At 42.9% G+C, this 16,565-nt stretch overlaps 1 protein-coding gene across 1 annotated transcript; it reads left to right on the top strand.

The window, feature by feature from the left end:
* Window positions 1-393: 393 nt before the first annotated feature.
* On the top strand, window positions 394-5,800 carry LOC141201539 (uncharacterized). Its single transcript, XM_073663541.1, has 2 exons — window positions 394-510; window positions 4,310-5,800. Exons 1-2 carry the CDS (start codon window positions 444-446, stop codon window positions 5,767-5,769), a joined length of 1,527 nt encoding a protein of 508 aa, XP_073519642.1. The 5' UTR covers window positions 394-443; the 3' UTR covers window positions 5,770-5,800.
* Window positions 5,801-16,565: the final 10,765 nt, after the last annotated feature.

The following is a 16,565-nucleotide window of genomic DNA, read 5'->3' as shown; positions in this document are numbered from 1 at the left end:
AATTTATTATTTATTGTTTTGCCTAAAATACAAAGGAAATGTCATCTTTAACTTTAGGCCGTTTAGAGATTATTTCATCTTCAACTTAACTGTTCACAATAACAGTAATTTTGACCATTGGTGCCCAAACTTTTACATGTCACTGTATTCTGTCACTATGTGTCTCCTACAGATGGACTCATGGAAAGAAATCCACCAGAGAGATGTCCCCGTCCTCTGTATCCCCAGGACTGTCCAGAGAAGAATCCCAACATCCCGGAGGATCATCAGGTAGACGGTGCTGAGCCCTGTACCGGATCTGTATATGGGGGGACATTTCTGATCGAGGTCATAGATGTCACAGATTTTGGTTGTTTCTTGTATTGTGCTGATTGTTACATCTGATATATCAGGAGGAAGATCCGACTAAGAATAAAGAGGAGGACGAGACAGAAGAAGAAGCGATGACGAGGGGGGATCAGCCGTGTGTGAGCGACGGGAAGGAGGAGATTCCTGTAGATGTTTCCACAGGTGTGTAATAATGACCGTCGTGTGATGATGACGATGATGACCGGCGTATGACGATGACGATTGGCATGTGACTATGATTAGCGGCGTGTGATGATGATGACCGGCGTGTGATGATGATGACTGGCGTATGATGATGATGATTGGCATGTGACTATGATTAGCGGCGTGTGATGATGACCGGTGTGTGATATTGTATGAAGTCTCCGGTGCAGTGAAGCTTTATCCGCCGTCCACATCACAGCAGAAGCGTCCGGTGATGGCGCGGCTGCTCCTGTACAGAGTCCGGTTGCGCACCGATGAATAACTGGGCCGCATTCACACCTCTTCTTAATGATTTAATAAGCACATTTTTATTTTTCCTAATTGTGTTTTTTAATATTACTTCCATCTTTTATTTTCATATTATTCTTGCACAAGTCTCATGCTGCCATATAAATGACTGAGCTTGCGATTCGGACAGAACCCCGGGGGAAGATTCCGTATAATGAGGCGCTGTGGACGCCGTCTGGCCTATGATCCAGTGATGTCCATCTTTTTCAGCGTGCATAAAAGCGCAGTCGACCAGAGGCTAGACGGAGTCCAGTGTAACTCTGCTGCCTCATTATTCTGAATGGATCCCTCGGGGGTGTCATCTGAATCATATATTTTGTAGATTTAGATGGAAACCCCGATGTACAGTGGGTGCGGAAAGTATTCAGACCCCTTTAAATTTTTCACTCTCTGTTTTATTGCAGCTATTCAGTAAGTTCTAAAAAGTTCATTTATTTTTCTCATTATAGTACACTCTGCACCCCATCTTGACTGAAAAAAAACAAGAAATGTAGAAATTTTTGCAAATTTATTAAAAAAGAAAAACTGAAATATCACATGGTCATAAGTATTCAGACCCCTTGCTCAGTATTGAGTAGAAGCACCTTTTTGAGCTAGTACAGCCATGAGTCTTCTTGGAATGATGCAACAAGTTTTTCACACCTGGATTTGGGGATCCTCTGCCATTCTTCCTTGCAGATCCTCTCCAGTTCCATCAGGTTGGATGGTGAACGTTGGTGGACAGCCATTTTCAGGTCTCTCCAGAGATGCTCAATTGGGTTTAGGTCAGGGCTCTGGCTGGGCCAGTCAAGAATGGTCACAGAGTTGTTCTGAAGCCACTCCTTTTGTCATTTTAGCTGTGTGCTTAGGGTCACTATCTTGTTGGAAGGTGAACCTTCGGCCAAGTCCGAGGTCCAGAGCACTCTGGAAGAGGTTTTCATCCAGGATATCTCTGTACTTGGCTGCATTCATGTTTCCTTCATTTGCAACCAGTCATCCTGTCCGTGCAGCTGAAAAATACCCCCATAGCATGATGCTGCCACCACCATGTTTCACTGTAGGGATTGTATTGGGCAGGTCATGAGCAGTGCCTGGTTTTCTCCACACATACCGGTTAGAATTATCACCAAAAAGTTCTATCTTCGTCTCATCAGACCAGAGAATCTTACTTCTCATAATCTGTGAGTCCTTCATGTGTTTTTGAGCAAACTCTATGCGGGCTTTCATATGTCTTGCACTGAGTAGATCCTTCCATCTGGCCACTCTGCCATAAAGGCCCGACTGGTGGAGGGCTGCAGTGATCGTTGACTTTTGTGAGCTTTCTCCCATCTCCCTACTGCATCACTGGAGCTCAGCCACAGTGATCTTGGGGTTTTTCTTTACCTCTCCTACCAAGGCTCTTCTCCCACGATTGCTCAGTTTGGCTGGACAGCCAGGTCTAGAAAGACTTCTGGTGGTCCCAAACTTCTTCCATTTAAGGATTATGAATGCCACTGTGCTCTTAGGAACCTTGAGTAATGCAGAAATTCTTTTGTAACCTTGGCTAGATCTGTGCCTTTCCACAATTCTGTCTCTGAGCTCCTTGGGCAGTTCCTTTGAGCTCATGATTCTCATTTGGTCTGACATGCACTGTGAGCCATGAGGTCTTATATAGACAGGTGTGTGCCTTTCCAAATCAAGTCCTATCAGTTTAATTAAACACAGCTGGACTCCAATGAAGGAGTAGAACCATCTCAAGGAGGATCACAAGGAAATGGACAGCATGTGAATTAAATATGAGTGTCTGAGCGAAGGATTTGAATACTTATGCCCATGTGATATTTCAGTTTTTCTTTTTTAATAAATCTGCAAAATTGTCTGCATTTCTGTTTTTTTTCAGTCAAGATGGGGTGCAGAGTGTACTTTAATGAGAAAAATAAATGAACTTTTTAGAATTTACCAAATGGCTGCAATGAAACAAAGAGTGAAAAATTTAAAGGGGTCTGAATACTTCCCGTACCCACTGTAAGTGTTCAGCGTACAGCACAGGATAAATATGATCCAAAATGTTCTGTACCCCAAAATGCCACCATTAAGAGCTTCTACTCAACCCACAAAAAACAAGTCCCCACTCGGGTTCATCATCTGTAAACAGTAATATAGGGGGTGTCCATATTACTGGTAGCACAAAGGCTCTGGAAAAGTGACTTGGCTCCCACTTAAAGAAATCCAGTGACATCTGCGCTCCCAAATCCAAATGCCCCCTCCTCCTGAGCCCCACCGTGTGCAGTTACCATCCACATGTTTGGCATTACTGTAGCGGGGAGAGCCAATTTATTTCTCCAGAAAGCACTAGCTGGGAATCATGTACTGGGCGCTACAACGTAAGGGCACTGCAATGTACCGGACACTACAATGTACTGGCCACTATAATGAAATATTTGCATTTTCACTTCACAACATCCATTACTGCTCGTTTCTGGAAAGCACCCATGGAGTCAAATTCATCACTACACCTGTAGATACATTTCCATAGGGGTGTAATTTCCAAACTGGTGTCACTTGAGGGGGGATTCTGCTCTTCTGCCACTTAGGGTCTCTGTATATGGAGTCTGCAAACTGTTCTACTAAAGTTTGTTCTCCAAGAGTCAAATAGTGCTCCGTCCCTCCCGAGTCTCGCCATGTGGCTAAGCAGTACAGTACAGCCACATATGGGGTATTGCCCCGTTCAGCTGAAATTGTATAAAATTATATGGTCATTTTTACCCATTTTCCCTTGTGAAAATGTAAAATCTGGGGCTAAAATAATATTATAGTGGTAAAAATGTAATTTTTTTTTTCTTCACCGTTCAATTGTATAACATTTTGTGAATCACAATTACCTTGCATTCATTGGGAAAGTGCGCGGTGGATGCTGGGTGTGAAGCGCGGGGAAACCCCACCCACAGCCCGGCGTCCACCGCGGGGATCGCATCACCAAGTCACGCCTCATTTGACATGACATCAGGGGAAGCAAGAGCCGGCTGAGGCCGGGGGTCGCGTGATGCCGGTGAGTGGCCAGCGATAGCGCCGCTCACAGCCAATAAAGACAAAGCTAGGTAATTAAAAAAAATCTTCTCTCAATGGGTTAATTACATTGGGGGCATTTTTAATAGTAGTGGACATCTTCTTTAATTACGTGGACACTTTTCTATATTAAGGCCACGATATGAAGCTTGAGAGAGTGAAATGGCACTGGAGGTACATTAAGGGAACCGGTCATCAGTAATTACCACTTAAAGAACTATTTGCCATCTAATCTCTGCCACCCTTGACTTGTGCCAATGTCACCAGTTTATAAGTGTCATTCACTTTACCTGTCATTGTGTTAATGTTATGGCATGTAGTTGTCCTCCTTATTACCGGTACTTTCACTGACGAGGGTCTTCATTGTGAGCGCCATAAAAAACATTTAAAAATCCTTTTTGTGTTGTTGAAAAAATCACATGTAATCTATCTTTCCTCCTTACAGGAAATCCTTGTGAGAATAACGGGTTATCACTAAATTGTAAAAAAGAAGATATCATGAAGCACTCTAATAGAGAAAACCTCATCACCCTTCCTGCACCTCCTGGACTTCACAGCACTTCACTTTCTTATAATCCTCCTAATCATGAGGAATCATCTCCTGAGCAATCTCACATTGTTACCAAAAGTCCAGGGGGCAAAGTGGATTCAAGATTTCAGTGTGACAAGCAATTTACAAAAAGCTCAGATTTTTTAACACACAGAAAACACAAAGGTAAAAAGCCATACTCCTGTTCAGAATGTGGGAAATGCTTTACATATAAATCACAATTTGTTAGACATGAGAGAAATCACACAGGAGAAAAGCCGTATTCATGTTCAAAATGTGGAAAGTCCTTCACAGGTAAAGGAAGTCTTATTATACATCAGAGAATTCACACAGGAGAGAAGCCATTTTCTTGTTCAGAATGTGCGAAATGTTTTAAAAGTAAATCAGAGCTGGTTTTACATCAAAGAAATCACACCGGGGAGAAACCGTTTTCATGTTTACAATGTGAAAAATGCTTTACAGGTAAATCAGATCTTGTTAAACATCAGAGAAGTCACACAGGAGAGAAGCCGTATTCATGTTCAGAATGTGTAAAGTCGTTCACGAATAACTGGAGTCTTATTACACATCAGAGAATTCACACAGGAGAGAAGCCATATTCATGTACAGAATGTGGGAAGTCCTTTACAGATAAAGGCAATCTTATTACACATCAGAGAATTCACACAGGGGAGAAGCCATATTCGTGTTCAGAATGTGGGAAATGCTTTACAAATAAAGGGAATCTTATTAGACATCAGAGAAATCACACAGGAGAAAAAACATTTTCATGTTCACTATGTGAGAAGTCCTTCACAAATAAAGGGAATCTTAGTAGACATCAGAGCATTCATACTGGAAAGTCGCCATATTCATGCTCAGAATGTGGGAAGTGTTTTAGTTATAAATCACATCTTGTTAAACATCACAGAATTCACACAGGAGAGAAGCCGTATTCATGTTCAGAATGTGGGAAATCTTTTATGCGTAAATCAATTCTTGCTGCACATAACAGAATTCACACAGGAGAAAAGCCATTTTCTTGTTCAGAATGTGGGAAATGTTTTAAAAGTAAATCAGAACTTGTTATACATCAAAGAATTCACACAGGAGAAAAGCCATTTTCTTGTTCAGAATGTGGGAAATGCTTTACAGGTAAAGGGAATCTTATTACACATCGGAAAATTCACACAGGAGAGAAGCCGTATTCATGCTCATTCTGTGAGAAATGCTTTACAAAAAAAACTTATCTTGTGCAGCATGAGAGAAGTCACACAGGAGAGAAGCCGTATTCATGTTCAGAATGTGGGAAATCTTTTATACATAAATCACACCTTGTAAAACATGAGAGAAGTCAAATGGGAAAGAAAGTGTAATTATGTTCACTGTGTTTTATAAAGTTTAATAAACATTGTTCAGCATAAATGAGTACACCCCCTTTGATGAGTAAGATTTTATTTAATAGCTCACTGAACACAAGATTTATTTCTACAATTTTGCCAACACTAAGTTTCATAGAACATTTTTTTGTAATCAAAACATGAAAGTAAGGTTATTAATATAACTCTCATTACAAAACCTTCAGTTTTACTCAAATTAGTTGATGCAAAAATGAGTAAACCCCACATCAAAAGCTACTACATCTATTATTTTGTATGGCCTCCATAATTTTAAAGGACGGCACCAAGTTTTCTAGGCCTGGAATGAACAAGTTAGTGACAATACTACATCTATCTTTATTCTCTTTTTCGATAACGAGCTCTTAGAGGCTGGATGGAGCGATGACAACTTGTCTCTACAGAATTCCCCATAGGTGTTTGGTTGGGTTCAGATCAGGAGACACTTGGCCACTGAATCACTGTCACCCTGTTCTTCAGAAATGTAACAGTGGCCTACCAAGGGAACAGAGTGATGGCAGCATCTTTTCTGTCACTATAGAGCAGAACATCTGTGAATTCAAGATACCATCAATGAAATGTAGCTCCTCATGCAGCCGCACATAAGGACACGGCCACCACCAGGTCTCACTGTAGACACCATGCGTTCTCCTTGTATTCCTCACCTCTTCAATGTCATACAGTTTTGAAGCCATCAGTTCCAAAAAAAACCTTTATCTTGGTCTCATCACTCCAGAGTATAAAGTCCCAGGAATCTTCATGCGTTTCCGCATGTGTCCTGGCAGATTGTAGGGCGGCTTTTTTGTGTATGGGATTTAGGAGAGGCTTTCTATGTGGACAACACCCATGTCTGCCATTCCTCTATAGAAAAATATGTCTGCTTTCAGCTCATCTCTCAATGCTTGGATGAAAAATCACAGTTGGGAAGGAATGGACGGGGCAAAGAAAGTTACTGATAATCCAGCACTTGTTTTCCAGTGTGAATAAAACCAAATACTTATTGAACAAATCAAATTAAAATCATAGAAACATTAAAAAACAGATAGGAGCAAAACATCTCTGCGTTTCTACCTGGTATTTGTGTTCAGTTCTTCTTCATGACATAATTAATAACCAGTAACCGGCTTCTTATACACATCATAGGGTCTAATGCACAGCGGAGACCCCCAGCCCCAAATGGACGTGTGCAAGTATGTCTACATTACCCCTATGGATGATCATATGTCCACAACAAAAAGCATCCGTGCAATAGAAGAATGAAGTGTCTGCATCTATAATGTGTATGTTATGTATAATTACTATAAAAGAGGGAAAAACACAATTCAGTAAATGGATACAAGGTCTGAACGAAGCTTCATATCACTGGGGAATCTGGAGTCCAATTCCAGAATCCACAAGGCTTCTCTGGGGTGTACTTTTTATACCAATCTCCCCCTTAGCTGGTCTGGTGACATATTCAATACCCACAACTGTAAAGTGATTAATCCCTATTGTGTTGTATGAGATGTTGTGATGCTGCAGATGTATTACGTGTTGTGGGGCCAAGAACGTCCCTAACGTGTCCCCCAATGCGGTGACGTAAGGGTCTGACCGTGCCCCCCACATATTGCAGCAGACAAGCTTCACAGTGTATGGTGTCAATGACGTGTGGAGCTACAACTAATGAGATGTCGGATATTATAGGGTTTATTATGGTTAGTAGATGCAGACATTTTTGCTTTGTGCACAGACTTGCACAAACCACATTTATTTCTCCCACATTCAATGAAACCTTTGGTGTTTGTCCTCCACGTGTCAGTTGTCTTTCTTGTTGCTGGATCCTTGTCAGTGTATAACATAGGTAAATGTTTTCTGGTAATATTCACTATATTATAGGAATCTTCTCTGCAGCCAGTATTGAATGTAACTCTAGACTGATGGATGTTTCCTTCTTTGTGAGTTTTCGGTAATGTATGAAATATTGGACATTGTGGGTGATTTTCCTTTAATCGTTCTATTTGTTTGGCATTAAGTACAGCCGATACCAAACCCTCCTCCAAAAGACAATGTAAGGGGGTATTGTATGAATTAGTAGGATCTCCATCTAGAGTGCGGCATATATTAGTATTGTCACCCATGTTCATAACCTCCGGCTCATGCAAGCCACTATCCAGAGCTGTAATCGAGCCCCCTTTATCTGCAGCTCTAATGACTTTATTAGGGCTGTGCTCAGGGCCGTATCTGGCATTCATGCTGCCCTAGGCACTTTAAGTGGTCACGCCCCCTACTGGTAACTCATACTAAAAGTGCTCATACCCTTTAGGCCCCCTTCACACGTACCGGAGACACACACGTACACCCATTATAATCTATAGGCTGCGCACATGGTCACACGGACCGGACATGTCCGTTTTTTGCCGGCAGCTCAGACGTCAGTACGTCCTGCACACAGATGACATAAAGTGTGACATCCGCACACACGTCTGTGTGACACGTGCCGGAAGAGAGTGCAGAATAGAAATGACAGATATTTAGGTGTTAGATGTGCAAAGATCGAGATAGATGATAGATATCCGTGAGATATATAATTAGTGCCCTGTGTGTGGAGTTTACTGTACTTGTGTTTAGCTAATAAATTAAAAAGCGATGTGGAGTCCTCCCTATTTTTGATAACCAGCAAAGGTAAAGCAGACAGCTGTGAACGGATATTATCAGGGTGGGAAGGTCCTCTGTTATTGGGCCCTTCCCAGCCTAAAACTACCAGCCCGCAGCCGCCTCAGCAATGTCGCACCAATTCCGGTACTTTGCACGGCTCTTCACGATTGCCCTGGTGCGGTGGCAATCGGGTTAATGGTGGTTAGGGTTGATGACCGCTGTGATTTGTCAAAAAACCCAGCTGTCTTCAAGGCCTCAGGTTAGTAATGGAGAGGGAAAGGAAAGAGATCCCGGCACTCACCTGTAGTCAATCAATCATTTATTTCACATCAGCAAATCTGCAAAATGCTTCAGCTCCTCCAGAGCTTTTGTCAATTGTGGCCAATCTGTTGGAATAATGCATATTAATCTGTATGTGTATTGCAACAACTACTTTGCTGTTTCATATGTTGTGCATATTGTGAGGTTGTTAGCAAAGTTGTGTTTTAAAAAAAAAAAAAAAAAACTCACACAGACAGGATGCCCCCTCCTTCTCTTCCTGTATTGATGTTTTGATCTCCTCATGCTGCTGTAACACCCGACTCCATGCTGTGCCTATGCTGGATATGAATAAACCTACATTCTGTGTTCTAAACTCTGGATGTCACGCGGATTAATCCTCTGCTAACAGGTTATGGGCCCAGATGTCCCAGAGTCACAGATCCCCAGAACACAGAGGAAAGAAAAGAAAGAAAGACAGCAAACTGAGAAGAAGCAAAGATGGCCACCAGCAGCAGCAGCTCCATGAAATTTATAGTGCCACGTCTCACTAACCAGAATTATCAATCCTGGAAATTCAAAGTGAAAATGCTGCTGATAAGAGAAGGTACGTGGAAATACACACAGGAGCCTAAACCTGACCCAGTGCCACAGCAGTGGACAGACATGGATCAGAAAGCACAAAGTACCATATCACTCAGTATAGATGATGGCCAGATTGTGCATGTGTGTAAATGTAATACTGCAAAGGAAATGTGGGAGCAGTTGCAAAAGGTACATGAGAGGATAAATTTAAGCAATAAGCTCTATCTCACGAGAAAGCTGTACCAGTCTAAGCTACAGAAAGGCCAGGATATGCAGGATTACATAAAAAGTGTTCTGGAAGTTGTAGAACGCCTGAGAGGCATTGGGGAAGATCTAAAGGACTTTCATGTGGCCTCATTACTGCTTAGTGGCCTTCCAGAGAGCTATGATACGCTTGTAACCGCACTAGATGCGCGTCCAGATGATGAGCTTACACTGGAGTATGTCAGGGGGAAGCTCATAGATGAATATAAGCGAAAGGCAGAAGGTGTAGACAGTAGGACATGCAACACAGAATCTGCTTTACAGACACCAAACCTAACTGATAACAGGAAGCACATAAAAGAAACACGTGAATGTTTTGTTTGCAAGAAATCAGGACATTTGAAAGCTGACTGCAGAGTCTGGAAAGCTAGAATGAATCAGCTGAAAAAGCAAAGCAGTCATCAAAGGGTTAAAAGTGCTGTATCTGGAGAAAATGATTCTGTGAATACTGAAACTGCATTTACTGTCAGTGCAAATACATCAAAGCATGCATGGTGTATAGACTCTGGAGCAACTAGTCACATGACTGATAACAGAGACTTCTTTTCTAAGCTTGACCAAAGTAAATCAGAGAAAGTGATTATGGCTAATGGTCAGTACATGACTTCAGAAGGCATAGGAGATGGTTATATTGATTCACAAATCTCACCAAAACAAAGCAGGAAGATCCCAGTAAAGGATGTGCTGTATGTGCCTAGTCTTGAAAGTAATCTACTATCTGTGAAGAAACTCGCAAAACAAGGAAATTAAGTTACATTTAAGCATGATAGCTGCATCATCTCAAAGGAAGGTCACACACTAGCAGAGGGAAACATCACAGATGAACTTTATCAGCTGAAATGCAAAGAGTGTGTGTATACAGCGCAACAAGAAGAGCATAAAAACTGTATTCATGTGTGGCATAGGCGTCTGGCACACAGAGACCCAGAAGCAATAAGAAAGTTAGTCCAAAAGCAACTAGCTGAGGATATTACAATTGATCTATGTAACCAGACAATGAAGTGTACTAGCTGCATCAAAGGGAAAATGTCTTGGAAAGCTTTTCCTAAGAGAATTAGTACAACAACAGCACAACCACTAGATTTAATACACACAGATGTCTGTGGTCCAATGAGCACTCTGACCCCAGGGAAGAAGAGATATTTTCTCACATTTATTGATGATCATTCAAGATATACAGTTGTCCACCTGCTTCACAGCAAGAAGGAAGTTCCAGAGAAACTTGAAATATACCTAGCTGAAGTATATAATAAATTTGGAACAATGCCAAAGATTCTACGTGCAGATAATGGGACTGAATATACAAGTAATGAGACACAGAGCATTTTAAAGAAAAATGGAATCCTATTTCAGACCACTGTACCGTACAACCCAGAGCAAAATGGTGTCGCGGAAAGAAGGAACCGAACACTATGTGAAAGTGGAAGAAGCATGTTATTTGATGCAAATCTGCCCACAGCATATTGGGGTGAAGCAATCATGACAGCTTGCTATCTTCAGAACAGACTACCAGGTAAAGCTACAGAGAAAACTCCATTTGAGCAATGGAATAGCAGAAAGCCAAAACTACATCACATAAGAATATTCGGAAGTAAAGCATTTGTACATGTTCCCAAAGAAAAGCGAACTAAGTGGGAATCTCACGCTAAGGAAGGTATCCTGGTAGGCTACAGCGAAACCCAGAAAGGTTATAGGATTCTACACCCAGAAACAAACAAGGTCACAATAAGTAGAGATGTAGTGATTGATGAGAACTTTGTATCACCCAAGTTTTGTGACATCACGCCAGTAGTCCAGCTGAAGTCACAATTACAAGACAGCAACAAGGAGGATGTAGAGGTCTGGCTGGATTCTTCAACTAATGAAGGAACAACAGAACAATCAGGTGAATCTGAAATCAGGAGATCGTCAAGATCAAACAAAGGTATACCAGCTAAACGTCTATCCTACATTGTCAAGACACTACCTGAATCAGAGCCGCAGTCATGGGATGAAATGCAAGCACTACCTGTCCATGAAAGAACAAAGTGGATCGATGCCGCTAATGAGGAAATCAAATCGCTTCATCAACTCCAAACTTGGAAACTCACCAAGCTACCACAAGGCAAAAAGGCAATCAAGTGCAAGTGGGTCTTCAAAACCAAATATGACTCTGAAGGTAAAGTCCACAGATTCAAAGCAAGGTTGGTCGCAAAAGGATATTCTCAAAAGTATGGCGAAGATTACGATGCTACATTTGCTCCAGTCGCTAAACAGACCACTTTGTTAGCTGTAGCTGCTGTACAAAAGATGTATGTCAGGCATTTGGATATAAAAACTGCCTTTTTAAATGGTGACATTGAGGAGGACTTATACATGACTCAACCTGAAGGTTATGTAAAAGGAGGTGAAGAGAATCTTGTTTGCAAACTACAAAAATCTCTCTATGGTCTTAAGCAATCAGCAAGAGCATGGAACACCAAGATGAATAAAGTCTTGTTGGAAGAAGGATTTAAAAGAGGTCAAGCAGATCCATGCTTATACACAAAATATACAGATGGAAAGTGGATGTATATTCTCTTATATGTGGACGACGTGATTGTTGTTCATCAAGACGACGCAGAAATTGGAAAAATGACTGAAATTCTGAATCAGCACTTTGAAACAAAAGACCTTGGAAGTGTCACATATTATCTAGGAATCCAAATCCAGAGAGAGGAAGATGGAAGTTTTCTTCTAAACCAAAGTGCAAAAATTAATTTGATTCTGAATCAGTTTAAAATGTCGGAGGTCAAAGGTATATCAACCCCAATGGAACCATCCTATCTGAAGCTGGAAGGAGAAGATGACCTGTTGCCTAACAATGAGAAATATCGTCAGGCAGTGGGGGCACTTCTATACATATCAACTATGACTCGACCGGATATCACAACAACAGTTGGAATCCTTTGCAGATTTGTGGGAAAACCGCGCCAAAGAGACTGGAATGCTGTTAAGAGACTTCTCCGATATTTGAAAGAAACGCAAGATGTAAATTTAAAACTATCTGCAGCAGGAGATCTAGAACTTACCGGCTATGTAGATGCGGATTGGGCAGGTGATTCGCGTGATCGTAAATCCACAAGTGTTTACTTGTTTAAAGTTGGAGAAAGTTCAATCTCCTGGTCTACTAGGAAACAAGTGTCTGTTGCCTTATCATCTACAGAAGCGGAGTATGTGTCCGCAGCCTATGCAAGCCAGGAGGTTGTTTGGCTAAGACAATTGATGGACGATCTTGGCAAACCGACAACTCAACCGACGGTGATTTATGAGGACAACCAAGGATGCATTAAACTTGCATGCAGTGAAAAGATCAGTGCTAGAACCAAGCACATTGACGTCAGACATCATCATCTACGTGATTTGATAGATCGTGGCATAATTCAGTTTGTCTATTGTGAAACTGATAAGATGGTAGCTGACATTATGATAAAGCCATTGCCACGAGCTAGGTTCCAAGAATTGAGAACCACAATGGGACTAAGAGGATAAGTAGTTGTTGAGTGGGGGTGTTGGAATAATACATATTAATCTGTATGTGTATTGCAACAACTACTGTGCTGTTTCATATGTTGTGCATATTGTGAGGTTGTTAACAAAGTTGTGTTTAAAAAAAAAAAAAAAAAAAAAACTCACACAGACAGGATGCCCCCTCCTTCTCTTCCTGTATTGTTGTTATATGTTTTGATCTCCTCATGCTGCTGTAACACCAGACTCCATGCTGTGCCTATGCTGGATATGAACAAACCTACATTCTGTGTTCTAAACTCTGGATGTCACGCGGATTAATCCTCTGCTAACACAATCACATAGAAATACAACATTTATATAGAAAAAAAACAAGGAAATGACATCACAATTAAATAAAAAATGAAGAAAACCACAAACATTCATATAATCATATTAGTCTCATTATATAAAATCTACACTGCTCAAAAAAATAAAGGGAACACTTAAACAACAGAATATAACTCCAAGTGAATCAAACTTCTGTGAAATCAAACTGTCCACTTAGGAAGCAACACTGATTGACAATCAATTTCACATGCTGCTGTGCAAATAAAATAGACAATAGATGGAAATTATTGGCAATTATCAAGATACACTCAATAAAGGAGTGGTTCTGCAGGTGGGGACCACAGACCACATCTCAGTACCAATGCTTTCTAGCTGATGTTTTGGTCACTTTTGAATGTTGGTTGGGCTTTTACACTCGTGGTAGCATGAGACTGACTCTACAACCCACAGAAGTTGCTCAGGTAGTGCAGCTCATCCAGGATGGCACATCAATGCGAGCTGTGGCAAGAAGGTTTGCTGTGTCTGTCAGCGTAGTGTCCAGAGGCTGGAGGCGCTACCAGGAGACAGGTCAGTACACCAGGAGATGTGGGGGGCCATAGGAGGGCAACAACCCAGCAGCAGGACCGCTACCTCCGCCTTTGTGCAAGGAGGAACAGTAGGAGTACTGCCAGAGCCCTGCAAAATGACCTCCAGCAGGCCACAAATATGCATGTGTCTGCACAAACGGTTATAAACCGACTCCATGAGGGTGATATGAGGGCCTAATGTCCACAGATGGGGGTTGTGCTCACAGCCCAACACCGTGCAGGGCGCTTGGCATTTGCCACAGAACACCAGGATTGGCAAAGTCGCCACTGGCGCCCTGTGCTCTTCACAGATGAAAGCAGGTTCACACTGAGCACATGTGACAGACGTGACAGAGTCTGGAGACGCCGTGGAGAGCGACCTGCTGCCTGCAACATCCTTCAGCATGACCGGTTTGGCAGTGGGTCAGTAATGGTGTGGGGTGGCATTTCTTTGGAGGGCCGCACAGCCCTCCATGTGCTCGCCAGAGGTATCCTGACTGCCATTAGGTACCAAGATGAGATCCTCAGACCCCTTGTGAGACCATATGCAGGTGCGGTTTGCCCTGGGTTCCTCCTAATGCAGGACAATGCCAGACCTCATGTGGCTGGAGTGTGTCAGCAGTTCCTGCAAGATGAAGGCATTGAAGCTATGGACTGGCCCGCCCGTTCCCCAGACCTGAATCCGATTGAGCACATCTGGGACATCATGTCTCGCTCCATCCACCAACGTCACGTTGCACCACAGACTGTCCAGGAGTTGGCGGATGCTTTAGTCCAGGTCTGGGAGGAGATCCCACAGGAGACCATCCGCAACCGAATCAGGAGCATGCCCAGGCATTGTAGGGAGGTCATACAGGCACGTGGAGGCCACACACAATACTGAGCCTCATCAGGAGCATGCCCAGGCATTGTAGGGAGGTCATACAGGCACGTGGAGGCCACACACAATACTCAGCCTCATCAGGAGCATGCCCAGGCGTTGTAGGAAGGTCATACAGGCACGTGGAGGCCACACACAATACTCAGCCTCATCAGGAGCATGCCCAGGCGTTGTAGGGAGGTCATACAGGCACGTGGAGGCCACACACAATACTCAGCCTCATCAGGAGCATGCCCAGCAGTTGTAGGGAGGTCATACAGGCACGTGGAGGCCACACACAATACTCAGCCTCATCAGGAGCATGCCCAGGCGTTGTAGGGAGGTCATACAGGCACGTGGAGGCCACACACTATACTCAGCCTCATCAGGAGCATGCCCAGGCATTGTAGGGAGGTCATACAGGCACGTGGAGGCCACACACAATACTCAGCCTCATCAGGAGCATGCCCAGGCATTGTAGGGAGGTCATACAGGCACGTGGAGGCCACACACTATACTCAGCCTCATCAGGAGCATGCCCAGGCATTGTAGGGAGGTCATACAGGCACGTGGAGGCCACACACAATACTCAGCCTCATCAGGAGCATGCCCAGGCATTGTAGGGAGGTCATACAGGCACGTGGAGGCCACACACAATACTCAGCCTCATCAGGAGCATGTCCAGGCGTTGTAGGGAGGTCATACAGGCACGTGGAGGCCACACACAATACTCAGCCTCATCAGGAGCATGCCCAGGCGTTGTAGGGAGGTCATACAGGCACGTGGAGGCCACACACAATACTCAGCCTCATCAGGAGCATGCCCAGGCGTTGTAGGGAGGTCATACAGGCACGTGGAGGCCACACACAATACTCAGCCTCATCAGGAGCATGCCCAGGCGTTGTAGGGAGGTCATACAGGCACGTGGAGGCCACACACAATACTCAGCCTCATCAGGAGCATGCCCAGGCGTTGTAGGGAGGTCATACAGGCACGTGGAGGCCACACACAATACTGAGACTCATTTTGACTTGTTTTCAGGACATTACATCAAAGTTGGATCAGCCTGTAGTGTGTTTTTCCACTTTGTACAGAACAAAGTATTCAATGAGAATATTTCATTCATTCAGATCTAGGATGGGTTATTTCAGTGTTCCCTTTATTTTTTGAGCAGTGTATATACACAAAGATGAAAAAACGCCCATAACAAAGTATATTAACTATCAAATAAAATATTTTATTTTACACCAATACACATTGCCACAAATATATATGTAGGCGTATATAGGAAATGCAGAAAAAACACAATAATAAGTTTTATTTATATAGCGCCAACATATTCCGCAGCACTTTACAATTAAGCGGGGACATGTACAGACAATAAATTCAATACAAGGTAAGACAGTGTAAACAGTTACATTAGGAGCGAGGGTCCGGCCGCTCGCACGCTTACAATCTACAACAGTAGGTGCAAAGTGCTTGTTATTTCAGGTCTGACAATTATAATAAATAGGGATTTTCACATAAAGCTGCATGATCCGGTCATCAGCCAGTATGTATAAGTGCAATAATCAAGTATCGAGTGCAGTTATCTTGTGCATGGAGGGTGTGGAGACAGATGAAGAGTAGGGAGCAGATTCTGAATAATATTTAGAAGGAGGGAACAGGGGAAAGTTAACTTACTGAGTAGTTGAGGTGGTCGGCTTGTTTAAAGAGATGGGTTTTTAAAGCGCGCTTGAAGACATGGGGGCTAGGCATCAGTCGGATCATCTGGGGTAGAGCATTCCAGAGAA

Source organism: Phyllobates terribilis, unplaced genomic scaffold (genome assembly GCF_046119375.1).
Source record: "Phyllobates terribilis strain yellow unplaced genomic scaffold, ASM4611937v1 Scaffold_117__1_contigs__length_5270597, whole genome shotgun sequence".
NCBI classification, from domain to species: Eukaryota; Metazoa; Chordata; class Amphibia; order Anura; family Dendrobatidae; genus Phyllobates; species Phyllobates terribilis.
The sequence above is the reverse complement of the archived record's forward strand: the minus strand, read 5'-3'. Positions and strand labels throughout refer to the sequence as shown.

Bases quoted from the DNA above. Each gene is read 5' to 3' on its own strand.
- LOC141201539 (XM_073663541.1), top strand. From the start codon at position 444: ATGACGAGGGGGGATCAGCCGTGTGTGAGCGACGGGAAGGAGGAGATT. The intron at 511-4,309 runs GTGTGTAATAAT...TCCTCCTTACAG, and splicing joins TCCTGTAGATGTTTCCACAG to GAAATCCTTGTGAGAATAAC.